Source organism: Uloborus diversus, chromosome 6 (genome assembly GCF_026930045.1).
Source record: "Uloborus diversus isolate 005 chromosome 6, Udiv.v.3.1, whole genome shotgun sequence".
NCBI classification, from domain to species: Eukaryota; Metazoa; Arthropoda; class Arachnida; order Araneae; family Uloboridae; genus Uloborus; species Uloborus diversus.
Window position 1 is genome coordinate 29130935 of NC_072736.1, and position 25121 is coordinate 29156055.

The 25121-nt window shown below is 33.9% G+C and overlaps 1 protein-coding gene across 1 annotated transcript in view; it reads left to right on the forward strand.

The window, feature by feature from the left end:
• Positions 1-25121, forward strand: part of LOC129223765 (adenylate cyclase type 2-like) — a 187353-nt gene that overhangs the window by 103557 nt on the left and 58675 nt on the right. Inside the window, exons 8-9 of the mRNA XM_054858124.1 lie at positions 7061-7193; positions 17946-18107. Of these exons, the coding sequence (XP_054714099.1) occupies positions 7061-7193; positions 17946-18107 (295 nt within the window). The remainder of the gene's footprint in view (positions 1-7060; positions 7194-17945; positions 18108-25121) is intronic.

Consider the following 25121-nt stretch of genomic DNA (forward strand, 5'->3'; position numbering starts at 1 on the left):
TTTCAGCATTGAAGGACATATTTTTTTAAAACCCTTTAACAAAATTTCTTAAACATTGCGATAAGTAGTATTCAAGTACATTAATGATACAATCCAGAAATTACTAAGAAAGTAATTTTGATTTCATATTGCATTTTTTATTGTCAGTTACCGGTAACTGACGCGGCCTGATTGGAAAGTTCTGTATCAGTCGCCTGTGACTGACGTAATAGCTAACGTGTGAACATGTTCTCTTTAACAAGTCAGCCAGCATTGGCAGTGGGCTGCCGTGAGCAAAACATATTTAACAGACCATGTGTTTATTGACCGTCCGTATGCCGTTTCTCCATACGCGGTATATCTCGAAACAGTGGAGCTATAGAGGGGAGTAAGAGTAGATCGCGATCGACCGGTGGACATAAGGCCGCGCCGTCCCTATGTGCGAGGTGGTGCTGCACACGACGGTGCCAGAGTCAAAAAGGCGCCGAGCTCTAAAAATCAAACATGTTCCAATTGAGGGGAATCTCTCCAACCGAAAAAACAAAATTGAACATTTCATTATGTCCAGGGTCGAGTGAGCCAAAGTAATGCCCAGGCCTGACTACATTTGGTGCCTCTCTCTCACAAGAAAACCTGCTCATTTTTGCTATTCAAAAGCGCAATCTTTTACACTAAAAACACATGATGCTAATAAATGCATACATTAGCATTTTTCCTCCTTCGTGTAGCCGTGAATACTATTTCGGTATGTACACAAGGCTGAGCATATGAGGCGCAAGAAATTTTCTATTTCCCATTTTGGTTGTTGAGTTCAATAATGTATTAAAAAAATTTTCAATGTGTCTTTTTGTGATTTTTAATTATTGTGCCTGGCAATACGACAATGTCATGTTATCATACATAAAAAAATAATAAATAAATACTGTAATCCCATTTGCATATATCTTACTTGTGCGTAATATTTGTATATTGTAGACAACAATTTTGGTTAACTTTTTTGTTCCAAAAAGTAACGGCTTTACCGTAATCACTCGATTCTCCCCCCCCCCTCCTTTTTTATCAACCATTTGCGTATTAAAAAAGGAGCTTCAGACAATGTATTTGTTTTAGGTATCACATTCAATGCGTTCTGAATAATTCCGTATTTTAGAATTGCTAGTTTTACCGGAAACAAGGCCGTATCCGGAAATTTTTTTCAGGAGAGGCCCGGATTCGTACATTGCCCTAACACACACACACATATATACATATAGACACACATACACGCATTAAAATATTTAACATAGAGATGTTTTTTGTCTCTATTTTTAAGCATTCCACTGTTTGGTTGTTGTTATATATATTTTAATTTCTAATTATTTTTTTTATTCACCTTGTAGCTTGCATTGGTAAGGATAACAGGAGAGTGTCCCTTTAAGTCGGATGTAGAACATCCATAATTTCAGGGGTTGCGGGGGTTTCTCCTTCGGGAATTGTTTTGAAAAATAGATAGAAAAATATTTATTTTAAGGCCTTATATGAAGTAATTGAGACTACAAACATATGAAGAAAAATAGGCAAACAAAGTCTTTTAAAAGTTATGCATTCTTTTGCAAATCAAGATCGATCAAAATAAAAATTGCTTGCTCGACAAATCGTTGACAATCAACAGAGAGGAAAAAAGAGAAGCTCTTCATCAGATGCATAACATATAAAAATTGTTCAACATGGTTTAAAAGAAATGGTGTACAGATTAAGAACATAAGAACGAAAGAGCAATATTCTGACCATTTGGACAATTCATACTTTATTTTCTTGATAAGAGACAAAACTGAAGATATTTTCAAGGAATTTCAAAAACTTAAATATTTTCAAAGACTCTAGAACAGTTGAAATTATTTAAAGCACTTTATTTGCACTTTTCAGAAGTTGATTGCACAGTCTTACAAAATGACTATAACTTTGTATGACACACCCGTTTTAAGTTAAAAAAAATACAGTAGACCCTCGTTTTAAGCGGGTTTATTTTATTCGGTTTTACGCGGATGCGGCAATGCAAACAGATAAAATTTTCCCCTCTTTCAAAATCCAAACTCCTAAAGATTGCAGATTACGCGTAATCAACTGCATTTTGGCGTGCCAATAATCAAGTTTGGGACACTGGAGACATCTCATGTGATTGGTTCCAAGTTTTTTCCAGAAAAAAAAAGTTATTAAACTCACACAGTTCAGAATTCACTGAAAGAGGAGCTTTTAGGAGTGACAAAGGAAGCCAAAACCAACAAAGATACCGACGTCGGTGACATACAACCAAAAACGTTCACATTGAAAATATTGAGCCATTTCTAGGCAATAGAAATGATCTTTCTGATTTGTTAGTGAAGGAAGATTCTATCATGGAAATGACGCAAGTGATCACGGATGCGTTAAACGCTCTGCAAAGAGTTACAAAGAAAAATTCATAATGACTGCCAAAAGACTATCATTGATAGCTCCTCTTTAGTAACATAACACGAAATTAATTTATGTTTTCTTTATGCATGTTGTGCATAAAAGTCGATATAAGTACGCATTAAACTTATTATGCAATTTGTCATCATTAGAATGAAGTATTTTGTTATCTATGGAACCAAACCTCTATTTCAACGCTAGTATTAGGTCTCAATTTACGCGGTTTTGATTTACGCGACATTTCTGTGGAACGTAACCCCCGCGTAAAACGAGGGTCTACTGTAAATGCAACGAAATATTTCTCAAAGCAAACAATTTTTTTTTTCAATCACAAGTAGTGCAGGAAATAAAATAGAGTAGAGTAAGCGTTTTTTTTTTTTTCTCTCATGCTTAAGATATTAACACTATGCAGTGGAAGTAAGATAAAAACAAACAACAACAAAATAACTTCCAAAATACTGAATTCGGTATTAAATAAATAGCAAGACATGGAACATATCAGACACAAAAATTTATCCTGAAAAACATGCTACAAAAACGTGAGAATCATGATTTTTGAATTTTTTTACTCAGGATGTATCAAGGAGCTGAATTTGGCACATCTTGGTAACCAGATACTAGCCTAATCGGAAACTAGGGGCCCGGCCTTTGGGGAATCCCCGGCTCGAAATCGGTGCAATGTAAGTTTTATAAGAGTTTTAGGGGAGGAGGGCAGGGGCGTGCACAGGGGGGGGGGTGAAGGCACGCTTGTTGGCCCGAGCCTGAAGGGGGCTCAATATTTTTTAAAACTATAAGTGAAAGAAAGAGTAAACAATAAGGAGGGGGCTCGAAAAAATCATTTGTAACGGGCCCCAAAATTTCTGTGCACGCCCCTGGAGGAGGTCAAATCTACCAAACTGACAAGGGGCCTGCTTTGGCCCTGGACGACCCTGAATTGAATTGGGAAAGAGCAGGAAGTTCTAATAAAAAGTCTAAATTTCAAACATACTTTGCAGCTAATGAGAACTAGAATTGTTTACTCTGTATTTCTTCAAGTTTTCACTCGTTTAATAGTCACAAAATTAAGAATAAAAAAAAACTTCGTTATTTTCATTTTCTGACATTAGAAATTAAAAAAAAAAAGTTTTTCTGTTTTACGGTACAAACCATTTCCGGTTACGGGGGGGGGGGGGCGTCGGGGTAGTACTCTGTTGTCACGTTTTAACAAAAATAAAAGTTTGATTAAGTATTCATTAATTAGAGATCATAGATATATTTAGAGTAACGTTAACTTTGATATTTAAAATATTTTCTTTTTCCAAAACGGATTAGCATATCAGAGGAGCTACTGAACTCGAAAGTCGAGATATAAAGTAAAACAATCCAAATAAATACACATTTTTACCCACTATTTTTTTAATAAATGAAACACAAACGTATTTTTCTCCACGTCATATTTGTCTGTAAAACCTCAATCCAGGTGTTAACAATATTTTCGCCTAAAGCCACTGCATAAATGTGCTAAAAAGACATTTGCTCGACGGCACCGTTCAGGTTTGGCGCGGTAGACCGCCTTGTATTTTGGGGTAATCGACTTTGCTCATTGTCAAATGCACATTCTATATTTTAGTATGTGTTTTTTTTAATACGCTGTTTACAAAAATAATGAAAAACACATGTATCAAACACCTACACCAACGATGCAACTTATCAAAGATAAGTTAAAGCTGATTTCTTCCCAAATAATAAAAAAGAAGTTAAAAAACTTCAAAATTTGTCCGACGACCGCTCAATGAATGGTGTAGTTGAGGGCTTCCCAAACTGTGGTTCGCCGATCCTTCGTAGGGGGTCCGCCACAAACTTCGGAAAAAAATATTTTAGACACGTAAAGTGTTAATTAAATAATTTTTTAAAATTTGTTAACCTGACTTTTCACCTTAGAAGTATGGAATTGTTCTTTGAACACGACTTCCCGACACCTCGAGCTACCATGTCACGAGACCATGCAGCTACCACAAGGCAAACTCACAGTACACATTGGAAACAGTCAGTGTAAAAAATGACACTTTTCAGATAGTAATAGATCCATAACTATAAGAGGTACATTCATGAAATTTAGTATTATAAGTCTGCTAGGCAGCTCTATTACACATACAAAATTTCAAGCGCGTAGATTTAATAGTTTTTGAGAAACGAGGGAATCAAAAGCAGCTTGAAAAGGTTCTTGTAAGATATACACTGGCAGATGTCTCGCCTGATTTCCGAACTTGGCTGACACACTGCCGTGTGTCTAAATATAATATAAATATAATTGCTGTAACACGTACCGTTTTAAACTTATGACAAATTCAATGTCCATAAATGTCAATAAACTGAAATATTTAAATCAGATCTAAACATATTTATTAACTTATACACGCTTATGTGTACTTTGCGAGGAGAGATAGCACAGATTTTATGATTGGAGTGGAGAAATAAGTCACAATGGGGTCGTTTCTAAAAAATTAAAAGTATTTTTTTCTGAAAGAGCATGTCTAAAACTATAGGATCTGACCATTTTTTAAATAATTTGTTCAAGTTTAATATTTTTAAAAAAGTACTTAAGTCGGTGCGCTTTTATTGTTTACATTTTTGTCGTGCGAAATCAAATGATGAAATGCCACTCAATGTTACCATTCACGGAGAAAAATATTTAATTCGCATTTTTACTCACGTGTATTGGCAACGATATGGTTGATAGCAAGCGTAGAGAGCAATTTTAATTCGCTGTTTGATTATCATAACGCGGAAACGTGGTACAAAATGCGCCAAATAGCATCATTTGTGACGTCATAAAGACCACGCCTTGTTTACAAAATCGGACATTTTAAAAAATTAATTTAAAAATAACTATTGGGAAAATGAAAGAGATTTCTGGGTCCATGTTTTTTTTTGCTTATTCTATCAATTTTAGTGACTAGAAGTACTACTTTTGACTGAAGGAAACAACCCCATTGATCAAAGGAAATGAAGAAAAACTAACTTTTCCTTTTGCGAACAGTGAATCTCTTGAGATGGAAACCAATTCCCAAAATTTTTGCATTTTATTTTCCTTCGTAAAATTTTTCTATCCGTTTATTATCTTGATGAAAGCGTTCACTTTGCTTATCACTCACCGTTTAAAGATTAAGACAGAAAAACTCGAAGGGGGAGAATGTAAGAAATATATATAGTTCAGTGACATTCTGCACCCCAACGTTTCATATTTTTGTAACAAGTTTTTCACTAAAAACTTATTATTTTCAATTTTATAACTGAATAAAAAGCCTCAAATACCTAGTTTAGAAATAACCAAGCCGCTATTTATTTTTGGGTAAGATTTTCGTTAGGATCATTGTTCTTTATCAGCTTTCTTATTTGTGGGCCGACAAAAAGGCCTTCTTTTAATTTAGCATCAGTCAATTTGGGAAAAATTCTTTTCAAATGCAAAAACCCTTTAACATTTTTATAGTTTTCATAACATATTTTGTGAAACCAAGATTTTATGTAAGGGCGGAAGAATCATTTTCGTGCGGAATAAGAGGCAAGTTAAAAAATTAAGTGTTTCCACTTCAGAAACTTACAGCAATCCTAATTGAAATAAAATATTATGTTAAACAATAACTGTTGCAGATGGTATTTTTCACTATACGCTATACTAATAGGCTGTTTTATACTTCTAATTATTTAAATAAACATGAAATTAAATTATTTTTGTCACATTATAAGCGAGGTTACATGAAAATGTTATAGAAGCTCTAATAAACGAGCTGATGTGTGCATCACATGATTTCTTTTTACTTCAATTTAATGTCATTTCCGCATTACTGGCAATTTTAATGTGATTCAATAGTTTACTATCTATATATCACCAACAGTGGCCAAATTAAAGCAGATAAAAGAAATTGCCAAATTCGTCGCCAAGCTGGTGACAAAACTTGGCGACCGAAAGACTGGCGATATATCACCAAGTGCCCGCCAAATAATAACACCACTTGAGTTTACATCGAAATTAACAATGATTCCCCCCCCCCAAAAAAAGGGGTAAAAGACCCCTTTCGAAACACTCGAATGCAACCAAAAGAGGAGGTGCACAACTAGAACCCACTAGGAGTCTACGTACCAAATTTCAACTTTCTAGGACTTACCGTTCTTGAGTTTTGCGGCATACATACGCACATACATACATACGTACATACAGACGTCACGAGAAAACTCGTTGTAATTAACTCGGGAGTCGTCAAAATGGATATTTCACGTATCTATACGTTCCTAGGCACTTATCCACGTGTGGTCGAGTCGAAAAAAAAGAAACCTCATCATTCATTGGGGGGTGAGTGAAATGGAAATTAAGGTCGATTTTTGAGTGAAAATTTATCGCAAATATAATATTTCTTTTTTTTTTTTGTAAAAAGGAAGTAAAAAACGTGACGTGTTAAACACCCATATCATTGCCAATTTTTGTTACAATTAAATAAGTAATTCAGTATACGTGAAAGAGTACTCCTGTTAGAAAAATCGTCTCACACAGTGTAATCTTTCTAGACAAGTTTACTTCTATCATTGCGAAGCATTTTCGAGTAGAAACTTCAAAATTTCATTCGTTTTCTGTTTTAAAATTTAATACTAGTTTCAGCTAAATGTTTCATTACAGGAAGGTTCACATAACAAAAGCCACTTTCCAGCAGCTGGATGGCCAATTTGAAGCTGAACCTGGTTATGGACACCAAAGAGACCAGTACTTAGCAGATCACCAAGTAGAAACCTTTCTCATAGCTCCACAAAAGGTAAAAATCATTTCGTTGGGAATTTTTCTCAGCTAATTTTATTGATATGAACTGAATTTATGCGTGTTAAAACTTTGTTAAATACGACTTTAGTAGTTTTAGAACTTTACGAACAATGTGCTATATAGAAGAGTTGGAAGCTGCCATGAACGGGACATTTTTGTCATCCACAAATTTAAGAAGCACGTTTTCACTAGGCTAACGGTACCAGTAACAACAGACAGTCGTAAGTTTGGATTTAAATAATAAGAATTTTAGACGGGATGAACTGATGTTGCTGTGGCACATGAATATGATACAACCATCTCGTGTTATCAGAGTGAATTTTATGATTATTATGGTATTTACCAGGCAGTGGCGGAAGGTTATGAACAGCAAAATGGAGTAAAAATAAATAAATTTTCGAATTTCGAAGCGCCTGGAGTCTCCAAAGTTGCCTTTTAGAACCAATAGGTTACGTTTAAAATCTTAGCCTCCTAGGATAATGTCTTTAGATTCCAAAATCGCCCCAAAAAAGTCCAAAAGAGCAAAAAATCTACCTTTTTTGAACATTTTTTTCGAAAGGTAAAATACATAATTCTGAAATTGCTTGTAGATGCAAATGTTAACTCTAGGTAACATTAATATCTCCTAGAAATTTTAGTTCAATAGAGTATTTTTTTTTAATTTTCCAAAAGCCATAAAATAAACCAAAAATCCACGTTTTTCTTCCATTTTCACACTATCTTGCAAAACCAAAATAGGTTTAGTGCACACAATATAAATATTTTAAACACAGAATCTAAACTTATTTATCAGTTTCATATTTATTTTCTCGTTTAGATAATTTATTACAATACAGATCATTATTGTAGTTTTTTATTCAACAATGGTATAGTTCAATTAACAAGCACCCAACAATAACAAATATATATATTTTTTCACCAGTAAAAATTTTTCAATTTTAAAATTCTGCAAATCTTTTTTTACCGAATTTTCCTTTGCGCACGCCCAAAACAACTCTACTCAAATAGTGAACAGGGGCGTCTTCTCTTTAGGGTGAAAGGAAAAAAAATGAATTTCCGAATTTTAAAACGTACAAGTGATTTTCTTTACAAGTGAAAAATAACAAAAATCATTATATTACAACTCTAATACAAGAAATCTTTTCAAAATACACAGGACCCATAACAGTTTCACACGAAGAAGCTGAAATTATACAGTATAATATGTATAATCTATATTAATTTTTTAATATCCAATGAGCAGCGACTTAACTTGGTTGTAATTGGTTGCGACTTAAACGGTGTAAACACCAGTACCGGTGTGACAGGAAGTTTCAGTTGTCATCTAGAATTAAAACCAAACACACCCATAAAGTAGTTGATTTTTTCTGCTGCATGCAATTGGACTTCCATTGATTAAGACAGTTAATGCAATATTACATTGGAACGACAAAAGGACCCGCAAGTCTTTTAACCAATTATCAGAAAAGCTATCAAAACCTCCTAAAATCCACCAGTGGTGAAATTAAAAAAAAATATTCTTAGCGAATGTCCCTTCATAACTTTGACTGGGATAGATCTTAGCACACATCAACAATATATTCATATAAAATTTGCCAACATGTTTCATCTGGAGATTGCTTAAGCAATTTCGGTACTAAAAAAAAACCTTGTCGTACAAATAGATAACGATTGCCGCCTGTCTTTTAAAGTTATACATTTCAAAGAATCAAAGTGAAACTGTGGTAGCTATGTGTATAAAGTGCATATTGTTTAATGAGCAATCTCCAGATGAAACATCTTGTTGATGTGAGCTAAAATCGGATCCAGTCAAAGTTGAAAGGCCATTCTCTAAGAATATACATTTAAACTTCACCGGTGGTAGATTTTTGCTCGTTTTGGTTACTTTTTAAAACTTGCAGGGCCTTATGTTCTTCCGTTCAAATGTGCATTTTAATGTCTCAATCAAGAGATCAATCAATAGAAGTTCAATTTCACACAGCAGGCAAAATCAACCACTGCATGGGGTTGTTTAGTTTCAACTCTAGACGACGAATGACACCTCCCGTCACACCAGTATTGGTGTTGGAAACGTTGCAACCAAAAACAACCAAATTGTCAAGTGCCTGCTCATTAGATTTTAAGAAATTAATAATGTTGTACTGTATCATTTCAGCTTCTCCGCGCGGAACTATTTTATTTCCTGTGTATTTTCAGCCCGGTTCTTTTATCAGACCACAATGATATTCTATAGGAGTTGTAATATAATGCTTTTTCACTTGGGAAGAAAATCACTTGTACGTTTCGAAATTCGGAAATTAAATTTTTTCGACCCATCCTAAAAGAAGGTGGCAATGTTTGAAAGCTAGTAGAGTTAATGCGACTCGCATAAGGGAAAATTCGGTAAAATAGATTTACGGAATTTTATAATCGAAATAGTTTCACTGGTAAAAAAAAATATTTGTTCTTGTTGGGTGCTTCTTAATGGGACCACTATTGTACAAAAAAACTACTATAGTGATAGATAGCAAACGTTCTTAAAGGTATTGTTATCTGTTATCTAAATAAGAATAAGATAACTGATAAATAAGTTAAGATTCTGTGTTTAAAATATTTATATTGTGTGCAGTAAACCTATTTTGGTTTTGCAAGATCGTGTGAAAATGGAAGCAAAACGGGGATTTTTCGTTAATTTTATGGCTTTAGGATAATTTAAAGGAATTACTCTATTGAACTTAAACTTCTAGGAGACATTAATGTTAACTAGAGTTCACATTTACACCTACAAGCAATTTCAAAATTATATATTTTATCTTTCGAAAAAAATGTTCAAAAAAGGTCAATTTTTTGCACTTTTGGACTTTTGAGGGGCGATTTTGTAACCTAAAACATTATCCTTGGAGGCTAAGATTTTAAGGGAAACCTATGGATGCTAAAAGGAAACTTTGGAGACTCCAGCCGTTTCGAAATTCGAAAATGTTTTTTTTTTTTCACTCCACCCTAATGAACAACCACCACGACGTCAGTTGGTGTTTCATGCTCATTTGAATTTAATAAGGCTTTAGTTCTAAAGATAAAGAACTTTTGAAGATAAAAAGGGAATTTTTTGTCCATTACTCATCCTTTCCTCATCCTATCTGTAACTGGGTATTAACAGAATTGTCGGTGTCTGTTACTGAGGGTCAGACCTTTTTCCGAAATTAAGCAAATAAAAATAGAATTAACTAATTTAGAGGATCCAGAAGCAGTCAAATGTTAGATGAGATGTAGTTGCACGAGAAAGAAATAGTTTAAAAAGTCTAAATGTATTAAAAGGCTCAGAAAATTGAATTAACCTGAGAGTGATGTTTTAAGCATATTATTAATAGTGCCGTTACTCTCTCTACATTAGAAAGCAAAGCTTCAACTTTTTTTTTTTTTTTTTTTTTGATCAAACAAAGTACACTTTCATCCAACAAAAATTAAATATTTTTTTACTCAATTTTTTCCTAGCTGAGTATTTTTTTTGATTATGATAAGTAAATAAAATAATATAGAAGCCTGCATAAATTTCAATTTTGGCACTGTTTGTATCTTCTTTTACCGCCTCGTAAATCCCCGACTTAACATTTTGTAGAAATCTGGACAAAGCATGAAGAGAAGGATGGCAATGTTTCTGTCAGCCTTGCTCAGAGATATAGAGTTGAATTCGATCCTGGAAATGGTCATCATTTTCAGTATTTCAATCAAGTGCATAAACTGCTTCTAAAATATATTGCTTTTACCGCGCGACTAAAGTATGAAAGGGTCATTCTTCAAAAAGTGTAACTTATCTGTCACACGCCTTTCACTGTAAAAACGTTAAGGAACAATTCATTTAACAATGATTTTTAATTTCATCCAAAATATCTATTTAAACCTGCTAACAATTTTTTAATAATATTTTTTATTTTAGAAAATTTTTGGTTCACAACATGTGAATTCTCACCTCCGTGGCATGTCACACACCTTGTGTGACTGTTTATGTTGTTTAATAACTTGTTTAATTAAAAGTATATACTTACTTATTTATTATTCCTTTCACAAGCGTCTCAAATACTAATTGTTTAAGTATATTTAATTTTTTGATATTGTGTTTTAGTTCGTTTTAGTAGGACAAGGAGTCATGTCACACAATAAATTCTCATCTCCGTTACCTAAACACAAAATGCCATTCCTCATTAACACGTGGTAGTAATGACATCAAATTTTATTTTCCATGATACAAGGGAGCCCCTTTATTTTCAACCATAGTTGAAGTTGTGAGATTTTTGTCGAAGAACAAGCTTTAAAACCTTTTGTTTTAAAAACTACTAAAACTATTACTAACTACTAAAAACTATTTTGACTTATCACCTCCGTGAACTTGAATTTCAAGGATTTAAATTAATGTAAAAAAAGATGTGAATATGTTCTCATTTGCTTAACATGTTCACATTGTAGCAACGAAGAAAGTAAAAAATTTCCCTGAAAAATGTGTCTATTAGGCATATATTAATGGGAAATTTCTGACCTCCGTGACAGACCTTATCAATGTCATTGTTTCTCAAGTGAAAATAAATGATTGAGGGGAAATACATCAAAAATAGGCATTTTGCCAAAGTTATAAATTGCCAGTATATCCTCAAATTTACTAAATGCGATTTTTAACATACATTTGAAACTGCTAGTTAAGTCGTACTTTAATTAAGAGAACTTAATATTACATTCCCACTAATCATTAAAATAGCTGTTTGTTTGCACAATTAACAAAATTACTACTTTGATATTGAATTGGCCTCGATTTTTAAATATTAAAAGTTGTTTTCTTTTTTCCTCCATGAACAAGGCATTTTTTTTAATTTTATTTTTTTATGAGTAAAATAATTAGAACTTAGCTTTACCATTGTTTATGGGAACTTCTAGTAGGTAACACTTTTATGTAAAAATGAAAAAAAAAAAGAAAGAAAATTAAAGGTTTCGAAATTGAAAAATATTTGCGTTCAAAGGTTACGTTTTCTGGAGAATGTCCCATAAAGACAATATAGAGCTGCATTACGTTTGTTTACTACGAAGCTAATTAAAAGCAACCCTTTCGCCGTCCTCAACTACTGTCCACGAAAATGTATCCCTAGCGGCCTACTGTTTTCCCTGTACAGCTCTTACTTTCATCCGTTTGCAAAGGATGAATGCAAATGTATGTTAAGTAAATCATGAACAAATAAAACATGATTATTATTTCTAAAAATGCGCACAAATTGTGCGCAAATTCCTCATTTCTTCTCTTTTTCTTCTTTCATTGTCATGTACATCTTACGCATAATGGCATGAATGGTCATAAAAAATCCCGCAAAAAAATCAATTAGAAGATTCCGGAGTCTCTTCGGAGAAATGATTCTTTGAAACATGTGTATGTTTCAAAGAAACATGTATATGTTTCAAAGAAACATGTATATATTTCAAAGAACATGTTTCGAACATGTTTGAAAGAACATTATTTAAAACATGTTTCCTTGCAATTTTATGAATGTTTTCTTGTCCCGTGCCAAAAAAGGATTTTATTTTTTGAAAATTAAAAAGGTTTTTGAAGCTTTTATTCTTTTAGACGTTTCAGATGTAACTTTGATCAAACCTACACAATACGTTAGCAGAAAAACTGTAAAAAGAACTTCAATGTATAAGAAAGGAACTATGAAAAGCGAAAATATTCTTTACATGCAGTTACAATCGTTGCGTTTCTTTGGCAACGCACCCTCACCGGACAATTCTGCTAACTCGAAGAGACATTCCTTGTATTCAATTTCTTGTCAGTGAAATTTTTGTAGAGCACAAATTGGCTGAAGTTAAACCTTTTTGACATTCTTAAAAGCCAGAGCTGAACTTTTTTCAAATTTTGAAACCTTCAAAAATCAATGAAAAATGTTCGAGAAACAAATTTAGATTTCGATGAAATTATTCTTACGTGTAGTCAAGGAAGTTGTTTTTATGAATAAAATAACGTGAATTCGAATGCAAATTACAGAGAAGTTGTCTTCAACTTTCAAATTGAAACTTGACGAAAATAATGGGTAAGTTTGGATGAAGATTATAGAAAGAATGAGATGAAACTACAGCGCCATCGGTGGAAAAAAAAGAAAACAACAATTCACATTGTTACTGTTGCAAAAAAATAGGATTTTTGAACTACTACTGTCAAGCGCGAATGCTTCGCACGAGTGAGCTAGAGAAATAAAATTTAGGAATTTTAAATATTAAGAAATTTTATTTTCAAGTCTCAAATTTGCATAACTTTTAACTGAGGACCAAATTCGGCCCGCGGGTAGACTTTTCTAGCCCGCGGAAACTTTCAAACTGGTAAAAATATATAATACAGGGTGTTTCTAAACTCTTGGGCAAAACTTTAAGGGGTGATAATACACATCAGAAAAAACAATATAATGTCAAAAATAAGGGACCCAAACGTCTTCCGAAGGAGAAAGGCACCATTAAAGTTTAGGGTCCAGAATTTCAAATGATCGTGAAAAAGAAAAAATTGGTCGATTCGTTTGCGGTTTTCCCTAAAATTATTCCTTTTATCGGTATTTTCTTGAAAATAATTTTGAAAATGTAGTTTAAAAAATACCGATAGAGGGTGCTTTAGATTTTGGAGTAACGAACAGCTATTTTTACCGCTATATTTGGATCTCACTAAATGTTTTCCAATGCTTGGACTTAAACTTAAATTTTCAGCTTAATATCAGAATCATTGGTAGTGATTAGGTCACGCAGAATTAACTGTGTTCAGAAGTTGAAATGCACTCTGTCACCAAAAAAAAAAAAAACATTCACACAGACGGAAACAAGCGATCTTCACGAACTTAAAATGCATGTGGCCTATGAGAAGATACGGAAATGATTACAAATTCAGAACAAAAGATTATTTTATTAAGAAGTTATGACACAATGAACGTTACAAAACCGTAAGTAGTGTAGACTCTCCTCTAGCAGCTATACAAGACAAAACACGGTGTGGTGTCTGTTCTGTAAAAACGATTTAGAAACGTTCCTGGAAAATAATGGGCAGCTGATGTGCCCAATTTCTGCCAGAAAGATACCTTACGAAAACTAGGAACGTTTTCCGCTAAAATTCAGAAACCTTCCTGAAATTATCCCAGAAGCTTCCTGAAGGATTCAGACATCTTCCCGTTTGAAGCCAGTCGTGTCTCTCGGAGTTTAGATTAAACATAGGTAGGTATAATATAATAGCTTGGCACCCCTCCCTGATTTATTAAGGAAGTTCCATAAGCAGTATTGCGAACATAGCCAAAGTTGAGCTAGATTTGCTAGCAAAGTATTGAGAATTTTACTCGCCTGCAATACTTGCAAAGGAACGTATTCCATACATTTTCGCTCCCTTTGGGAGCTTAATCAGCATGGACAGGCCGTAATCGAACTGAATCCGATACACTTTATAAACTCGCTAAGTTTATCTTTAAACTGGGAGTTAAAAATATTTTTCACAACATTGAGAAGTATGCATTCCTGCAACTTGTAGCAGTTCAGGAATCTTTTTGACAGTGTCACTTGATTTTTCCAAGAAGTGGATAAAAACAATTGAAATCCCGAAACGTTACACAGAAATACTCAGTAACGTTTCGGAGTTTTTTTAGTGTGGAGTGAAAAAAGTCATCTATGACCACTCGGACTAAATGGGGATTTATCGTTGAACCAAACACGCCCCCTGTCTGTCACAATCCAAAATCGTGCAGTGAAAATCAAGTACAGTGAAAATCCAATCCATCGCAAAGGACACTGATTCAAGATACCAGCGTCTTCCAGTCTACTCCGGATTTTTTTATTTATTTTTTCTTTTTTTGGTACCATCAGTTTTTTGGAAGGTGTTAAACGGAACTAATGTTAGTGACTTTTGCACGCTCTTAAGATGTGCGATCTTCGTGATCATTTCTGTTTCTAGAATGCCTTAACCGACTGCAACGTAATGTTTCACTTATTTTTGCCTACACTAAGCTACTGCCATATCGCTCCCATCAAAGCGGCAGCAGATACGCCCGTGCAACCAACCTGCTTCTCTGAGACCTACTGTACGTCCTTTTAAAAAGTCCAATAATTGTTCGTATACCTCTGAAAGGTCGTCCTTGTCAGAATAGCGTCTTTACAACTCGACAGTTTCGTTTGAAGTGCCCTTTGACACAAACTTTCCCACTCCCAATCGTACCTATCTGCGCATCTTGTATGCGCATAGCACGCTCACCCTTTCCTCACTGCTGGTGACGAAATTTCAATCATCTCTTACCAAACTACATTCCTGCTGAATTTGTTGGTTGCAGCTCAATTTATTCTTGATGCACACTTTTTTTTGTAACAAAGTGCAATTTAACCTTTGAAGACAGTTCAGTTTGCGCTACTAAATCACTACCAACAATTCAGATTTTAAGTTCAAAATTTAAGTTTTAGTCTAAGCATTAGAAAAGATTGAATAAAATTCAAAAATAGCGGTAAAAAATAATTGTTCGTTACTCCAAAGTCTAAAGCGTTCTCTATCGGATTTTTTATAAACTACATCTTCAAAATTTATTTTCAAGAAAATACAGATAAAGAGAATGATTTTAGCGAAAACCGCAAACGAATCGACCTTTTTTTTTTTCGATTTTTAAAAATCATTTGAATTTGTGGACCCTAAACTTTCATGCCACCTATCTCCTTTGACGTTTGGGACCCTTACTTTTGTCTCGTCTTGTTTTTCCTGATGTGTACAATCACTACTTAAAGTTTTGTCCAAGAGTTCAAAAACACCCTGTAGTTATTTGATTATATATTCTTTTTAGGCATTTTAATATAAAACTAAGCCCAGAAAAATCTCAAAAACCACAAATGAGCATGGGCTATCCATAGGGGGGAAGGGGGGGGCAACTGCCTTTCTTTAAAGAAGAGTCTCCGGCTTTCCTATCCTGCTTAAAGTCACCAAAGATAGTTTAAAATTGCATCTTTTTGACTTAAAATTTCAAATGATTACCGTTAAGAGCCATCATCCCCTTTCCGAACGTCTTTACATATCTAGCTTAAAACTGCGTTTTCGAAACTTCAATATCATTGAAACGAAAAAAATTCTGACCAGCCTTCAAACGTCATCAAAGATATCGTGAGATATATTTTTAAAACTTCACTCCTAAAAAGTTTCCGCAGGGAGCAGCTGAACTCGATTTCCTTCACATCACAAGTCATCAAAGGTAGTGTAAAATTGCCTTTTTAAAGCTGCAATTCGTGAGAAAAAACCTGTGACGTTACCAAAGATAACCAGCAATTAACAAAAATGTTTTAATATAATTTGGGGGAGACAACTGTACTCTTTCTTTTAAATTTATAAGAATATGCTTAAAAATGGGAATTTTGAAAATGTCTCAAAAAGTGAACTCTGAAACCTATTCCCCGACCATTTCTAACACCATCGAAGATTGACTAAAACTGCATTTTTAAGACTTCAATATAGAAAATATCCAGCGGATATCACTCGTCTCCCCCCCCCCCCCCTTCTCTCTCTCTTTTGATTCAAAGACAGCTTAAAACTTTTAAGAACTCATAACTTTTGTGGTATCTTATCTATCATTTCTTCAAAGCAATAATTTACACACTAAGAATTTCTCAGTGTTATCTTACATTTTATAAATTTACTCAGTTCTTTATTTTATTTTTTCCTTTACATAAATTAAATTTTAATGTAGGAAATTGAAGCAAGATGGGTAAAGGACCGCTTCATTTCTTAATGTTGAAGCACTATACGATAATTTAGGAGTTTTCTACAGTTTTGTGCCAATAGATGCAAAATAATAGTAAGAGGGGCAGTCGAAAATTGTGAAATTGTGGACTAAAGCTGCTTTAAATGACTGTTTATAAAGTAATATGTGCTTCGTTAGGCATGCAGTTTAAACAAAAACAAATCGCAGTTGTTGCACCAATCGCATTTCAATATTTTAAATAAGTGCCTCGAAAAAAAAAATGACTTCAGAGAGTGTATGGCATCAACATTCAATAAAAACGTAAAATATTAGCAATTATGGTAGCATCTCTCAGTTGAGTCTGAACATATTCCTAGATTCAAATTTTTATAAAACTATACCCAAGCAAAGAGAAAGTTTCTGTAATTTGATTACACAAATAAATACTGCCGTGAGCGGGTAAACGGCAGTATCTGTAGAAATGAGTTTCCGAGGTAGTTGAAGAAACGAGTGTTGGGTTCAATACTAACAATAGTGAAATTAGTGAAATGTTGAAACTATACCTTTCTCTTTTTTTTTTTTTTCAGCTTTGCAGCGGAAACATAATTAGCAAGCTTATACAATAAAGCTAACCTACAATATTTGTTATAGCAACACCAATTAAAGAAGACAAAACAATGATTATTGTTTACTTCGTAGTGCTTCTAGTTCTTACCATAAATGAGGATTATACACCGATTAAAAACATAGCACAATTTACTAATGAACATCAATTGGCGAATTTATTTTTTCATACTTTTAAATTCAAATCTTGTTCTATAAAATTATTAGCGTATGGCATCGAAAATAACACTTTTCACTTCAATAATTTTAATTGAATTCATGTCTTTCAATATCCTCTCAGTGTCTTGGTCATGTACTAACTGGTATTTGTTAGCCAACTCACATTAACTTTGTTTTTCCTTTTTATGTCTTTGATGAATAGCGAGGAGAAAAGCAAGAGTTATTTGCGCGTTGTCGGTTTATCTTCTCCTTATTATTTGTTTATCTTTATATAGAAACCCGAATCACTAGCACCATTGCTTGGAGAAGTGGATTTACGAAGAAGCTTTCGGACAAGAATATCTACCAAAATGAGTAAATATATGGAATGCTGGGGTGCGGACAAACCTTTTGCTAACATTTCGGAATCAACATTAGCAAAAAATATCAGACTCACGGTAAGAATTATCAATGTTACATTTTTATTAAATAATTTTTAGCTCGAAAACAAGAGAGAATTAAATCTCAAAAAGTAATGCAGTGTCTAGAAGAATGCCGTAGTTTTAATGGTAAATTATGAATTTATTTTGGAAATATTTACAACAAATTATACATCAACTATATAGAAGATAAGCTAACCTAAGTGTTTGCAAATGCTCAACATGAGCACGTTTATGGGCACTCATGGGCAGACAATGAACCTAATGTTTAATTCTATTCCCAAATAATACGCATAATGTTTAAGGGTGCTACGGAAAAAAGTACATTTTGTACCGCACGGTGACAGCTCACACATTTCCTTAAAATTAATAAATTTAAAAGGGTAATGGACAAAATTTTACTGTTAAAGAAATCATAAACATATGAGTGATTTCTCAAACAAGAAATTTTCTTCATCACTTTTTAAAATTTTTAATTTTTATAGAAATATTTGAGCTGTCACGTGCGGGGCAAAATGGCGAATTGCTCATGGAATCGCTTTAAAACGCTTCATGGACGTTTTAAAACGGTTGTTACAACGTCTAGCACCATTTTAAAACGTTTATAAAACGAAGAGATCATCTCCCTGAACCTGCACTTTATCTAACGAGTCCGGAGTGTGGTAACCAGTATGGACTCATGGGCAATGTCAAATCATGACCCCACTTGATTCTTATAGGCCGTTTCAATCGCTGAAACTGATGGCAAAAAAGAGGACGCTACAGGGAACCCTTGTTTCCATTACGTTGCCATTGATTGTAGGATGCAGGGGTTCCGTTTAGCGCCTCTTGCGGCCAAAATGGGGGACTTTCAATCAAAAATAAACAAACTTTGTAACGTTGACATTTTTTGGTGGATGCATGAGCTGCATCGGTTTAACACATAAAAATCCTAAATTGTCAAGGCCCGTTAAGCGTCAGTGCCATCTAGTGAGGCCATGGTCCCATATTCACTCGAGAGCAGTCGCTCAAGCAATTATACGTAAAAGGACTGCGTACTTACCTCTGTTCCTATTAAAAATCTATAACACAGTGGTTTGAAAACTTGCTTTTTTTTTTTTTTTTTAAGCGAACTACAATTACAACAACTTTTTTCAAAATGTAGCAACTACAAACTACTTTTGAAATGTAGTCGCTACTTTTTAAAAATTAAATAAATAAAAAACATACGCATGCACATCGTTTGAGGATTGAATGAAAAAATTTTAAAAATGGTTTAGGTTAACACATTGGCTCATTTGAACATGGAATAACTAAAAATTATTTACTCTTTCTTTCCTTTACTGAGCCAATTCGTCAAACAAACATTTTTTTTACGATTTTTACAAATATTCTCTTTAAGAAAGGATTTAAAAGTAGAAGGAATTCAACATTCAAATTTTCAATCCTTTCCTGACAGTAAATATTTGATTCAAGAAGTGCAACTCGGATACTTGAAAATGTAGATAAAGTCATAATTTGATTTAAATTTTACATAGACATTCCTATATATACATAAAATTGATTTAGATGATGAAAAGCATCTTTTTTAAACAGAAGAGAAAAACTTTTAGTAGTTCTTATAGTAGTTAATTTTATAGGAACTTATATTTTGTAGGAATTAATTGATTTTGACCTTCAAGCTAATGGTCCGGATCTAGACACCATTCTCTTTGCTTACGTCCCTGCTAAAATAAAATAAAAGCATTTTTCAATTTTACCGAATAACCTCAACAACTTACAACATTTAATGATGGACTTTTATTATGTTAATATATCGATACTCAATCAGTAAAAAAGAAAAAAAGAAAAATATATTTAAAATATCCAAAACGGTACTGCTATTTATTATCAAATACTAATAGATATTCGAATTATGAAACATAACTAAAAATGTTTACTTTACTTCAATGTGCAGTTTTTAACAACAGTGGGCTACAACGCGATTTGACTTACTGGATATGACTATAGCGAGTTTTTCTCGAGTAACGAATTTTGTAGCTGACGCGAATTCATTACTCGCAACACGAAATTTTTCAGAGAGGAAGCATAGGGCTTAAGAATCACCTTCTTTATTGGGTACTAAATATTAGTTTAATGAATGGACTTTCTCTTAAGCATCAAATTTTCGAAAAATCGCTTCAAGGTGCCCCTCGCCCCCCCCCCCCTTGCTACAAACTAATTCTGTGCCAAATTTCATGAAAATCGACCGAACGGTCTAGGCACTATGCGCGTCACAGACATTCAGACAAATATCCGGACAGAGATTCAGACTTTCATTTTATTATTTGTAGGACTCGACCGATGCATCGGCCTGGCCGATGCATCGGCGCCGATGGTTCAACAATTTAGCCATCGGCATCGGCATCGGCGGCCGATGCTAACTTGCAGGAAACATCGGCCCATCGGCCTTAAAAACATCGAAAAGCCGATGGAATTGGCCGATGTTTTTGAAAAAAAAAAAAACACCTTTGTTTTACTTTTTAATACAAGGTAAAGGGAGTTGTTGTTTTCAAACAAAATTGTTTACTTAAATTTCAGTATGAATTTATATTTTAGTCACCCCTGAAAGAGTTTTTAATACTGCATTCAGGTACCAAACACGTTAATTATTGCGTTGTTTCTTGCGGCTGGATGCACGTATGTATCTCTCATAAGTCATAACTAAAAAATGGTAAGCTGTAGAAGGCTAAATTTTCGCCTGTGGGAAGTGCGCACGTTCCAGTTGTGACCTTCCCTTTTTGTTTTCGATCGGATGTTCTAAAAAGCCTATTAACTGATTTTTTGTGGCTATTAATTACTTATTTCAATGCGAAACTAATATAGCGTCTCTGACTGACGATCATTTGGTGATATATTACCGAATTAGAGACCGTGGAAACAAATATGAGATGGCGAAACCGGTTTTGTTTCATTTTGTTCGATTCCCGTTGAACCGACGGTAATTTTTAATTTTTCGATGTTCGTAATATGAATCACAGTAATGCAGTCTTTTCTGTATCGCTTCGGCGGAGCTACAAGATTGGGGCCCGTCGAAATACATTTTGGGGCCGTATTTCTCTATCACAGAAGTTGTAAAACATTTATCAAAAGCATTGTTGTAACTCCTACGGTGCCCCTATGGTTATGGAGCCCTCGCGCAATTGCAACATTTGCTACATTTTAAATCCGCCACTGCACGTCAAAACAAACTCGGGTGCAAGTTTTAAAAGGGTTTTTCTGCTCACTGTTTATTATTATTTTGAACTCTATTTTTTGCGACTATTTTTTGTATTTCCGAGAACACTTGCGTGCTCCTCCTCCTACTCCCTCAATTTCTGAAATTAAACTAAAGTTGTACTTCTGAGTTGTTTAAAACTAACACCCTTCATAAAATTAGAGATTTTTTTTTTCAAGTTTTATCTATTGTTTAGGAAGAGTTTAGAGCATTAATTAGAAATTGATTAAAAACGTTTTGAATTGTGACACAATTCGGAAAACAAAGAGATTTTGAATTTTTCTTCGGAAGTGCTGAAGTTGATTCAGAAACTCTTCCGAGGCGTTGGTGGTAGCGCTTCTGTACTAAAAGAATTAAGCCGAAGTTGGGACCGAAGTTTAACATTGTGAGTTACTCCAAAATTAGAGGGTGACCCCCTAATCCGCCCTCGTCGTTTCAAGCATTTCTTAAATATTTAGCGATTATTTAGTTTGGTCACGAAATGTCATTTTGCGTATTTTTTATACTTGTTTCCTATACCTATATTTTGTAATGCGCCACCTTTTTCGCATCATTAATAGCGATCGATTTTTTTTTCTGTTGTAACTATTTTTATGTATTTATATAAAATCAATGAATAAGTTATTTTCGTTTTCATCATATATTTAATAATATGTTATAGAAAAGTTTCAAGGATTTTCTACTATGCAATTTTTTAAATTTCAGAAAATTATTGTTAAATTGAAAAATTTGATTTGAACGTGTTTGTAGTGCTCCGTAAAAGATTAATCAATCAAATTGTTCAATATTACGTGTGCAAACATCAAATCAAGTAGTATGTATATGTATTCAGTTATTAACTTGGGGTAAATATTGAGTTTGTTTATTGGTAGCTGCGTTTTAAGAATCTCACTCATTTCGTGGCTATTTCTTTTTTCCGCAAAATTTACGCCACTGTTATACATTTTATGAAAAATGCCAACTTTTCTATTCATAAATTTTAAATAAATATAAAAATATTCCTATTATGATTTAATATTGTAATTTATCTGTTGCCTTTTTTGTTTAACTTGATGACTAAAAAATGTCTACGTGCAATCTTTCCACTTTAATAGCGTAATTTGTTGACGGTTTCATAGCTTTTTTTTTTTTGAATGATTAAACAACATAATTTAATGCTTTTTAACTATGTTTAGTTTACCTAAATCCAAGCATTATTAAAATGTTACTGAAATCTTAGTTATATGTTCAATTTAAAAAAAAATCAATTGGTTATTAAACATTTTTCCTCCTTTTTTTTTTTTTTTTTTTTTTTGGCTGCTGTTTTTCGTCTTCCATCATACAGCAGTCAAAAAAGGAGAAGCATGACTACACCCTATACAGATTGTACGTAGTACGATCCAAAATTTCGAGGGATAAGCTGTATAAAACCTTACCCAGAATAGTTCACATTACCGAAGTACATCCACCTACAAAAGGTCATCGTGAGGGACTATGTACTTCTGCCAGTGTTCATATAACTTTTGGAAAAACTCCTGGAAGCCATTTTTCACTGCCTTCTGTGATGCAGCTTTATCTTCTCCTGACGGAAGAAAGCGGCGTCCATGCAAATGTTTTTTTTTGCTGGGAACAGGTAAAAGTCACACGGAGCTAAGTCCGACGAAACGTGATGTTATTGGTTTGCATCCTCAACATGAAAGTCGCCTTCTTCTCCACGATGAAGTCAAAGCAGCAGCGAAAGAGCCCTTACAGGTGGTTGCGATAAATGTCTTCCAGGAGTCCTTCTAAAAGCTATACGAACGGTGGCAGAAGTGCATAGTTGTTAAAGGTGACTATTTTGTAGATAGATTCAAGGTAAATTTTTATACAACTTGTCCTCGAACTTTTAGATCATACTACCTACGTATGAGTTTTCAACTTACTATTTCATAACGTTTTTGAGTGACGTAAGTTTACGCGCATGAAAACATCACAAGAGAATTTGCGATAATTTTAACTAAGGAGGCTTTCAAAATGGATATTTCGGTCATCTATATGTTCTTAGGTACATATGCATGTACATATGCGCAGAAAAAACTTGTGAAGTTTAAATTGGATGATCATAAAATACAAATTTAGGTCGAAATCTGATTTTTTTTTGGGGGGGGGGAGAGTATTACAATTCCTTATCCGTAGAAAGGAAGTAAAGTGAAATGAATCAGTGATCCTTTAAATCCCTGACAATTTTATCAATTTATTTCTGTTAGATTTTTTTTTTTTTTTTTTGCCATCGGCCAACAGCATCGGCCATCGGCAATCGGCCATTTGGAGGAAAACAATCGGCCATCGGCCATCGGCCATCTTTGAACAATCGGCCAACAATCGGCATCGGCCCATCGGCCAAAAAATGCCATCGGTCGAGCCCTAATTATTTGCAAAGAAAGCTCAACAACCTCCAAACTTTTCTGTAAGCTCCATAAGCGAGAAATAATGGGCGTAATCCTGAAACTTGTTCTGACTCAGCTAATCCAGTGACCCTTCTTTATCTTATCAGCGACGGGGAGTGTACTGCAAGAACAAGCAAAGTTAATCCTATAATAGAAGTAAATTGTAACTATTTTCCTTGAAAATGTAACGATTATTTCCAAGTATTTTTTCCGAGTACATTTGTATATTCATCTATGAATTTCAAAATGCATAAAAATGATCAGTTTTCTTTTATTAGATTCTTACTCTCAAATGTATAAAATAAAAAGTCAAAGCTTTAAATCTTTAATGATAATAAAGCTGAAAGTCTCTCTGTCTGCCAGGATCTCTGTGACGCGCATAGCGCCTAGACCGTTCGACCGATTTTCATGAAATTTGGCACAAAGTTAGTTTGTAGCATGGGGGTGTGCACCTCGAAGTGATTTTTTGAAAATTCGATGTGTTTTTTTTTCTATTCCAATTTTAAGAACAAAATTATCATAAGATAGACGAGTAAATTACGAAATTATCATAACGTGGAACCGTAACATTGGCACAAGCCAATTGGCGCGATACGAAATTATCATAACGTGGAACCGTAACATGGGTACAATCCATTTGGCGAGAAAATTCCCCATACATTATTTGTAAATATACAGGCGAACCAAAAGACCTTTTAATTTTTCTATTTCGGGCAAAGCCGTGCGAGTACCACTAATCGGAATAAAGTACAAGCAAACATATCACACCCGTACAAAAGTTTTGGATAAAGTTGTAAAACAATTACCTTAGTCAATTCGTCATGTAAGCATAATATCAAAAAATTCTTTAAATAACAAGCATCCTTTTTTTCTTCAAAATGCTACTTTTTTTCTTTAACAATCGAAGCATGACACAAGTACAATCATATCCTTTTTCATAAAACTTGTTGAAAATTGAATTCATATCAAAAAGTGTCGTTAAACTCGTAAATTGTGCGTGTGTGTGGCACACGTTCTTTCTTCCTTTTTTACTCATTTTAAGATTGGAGTCGTTTCTGAAATGATTAGCACAGGTGTCACATTTCCACTGTCGAACTATATCCGTTTTTTACTTTTTATTTTCCAAAGAATGGCAACACCGTACACAGATAACTGCCCAATGCAATAGTTCTGAGATTAATGTTCGGTTGCTACTCTTGGACGCTGATTTGAAGTTGTTGAAGTTACTCTTCTTACACTGTTATTTCTACGGTATGTAGTAAATAATTTAAATCTTGTGATGTTGGGAAATAAATGAGAATTTTTGTAATATTTAGAAGAATAATTAATTTTTGGGAGGGAAGGCGGGGGAGGGAGAGAAATTTGCATTACTTTTTATTTATTTATTTTTTT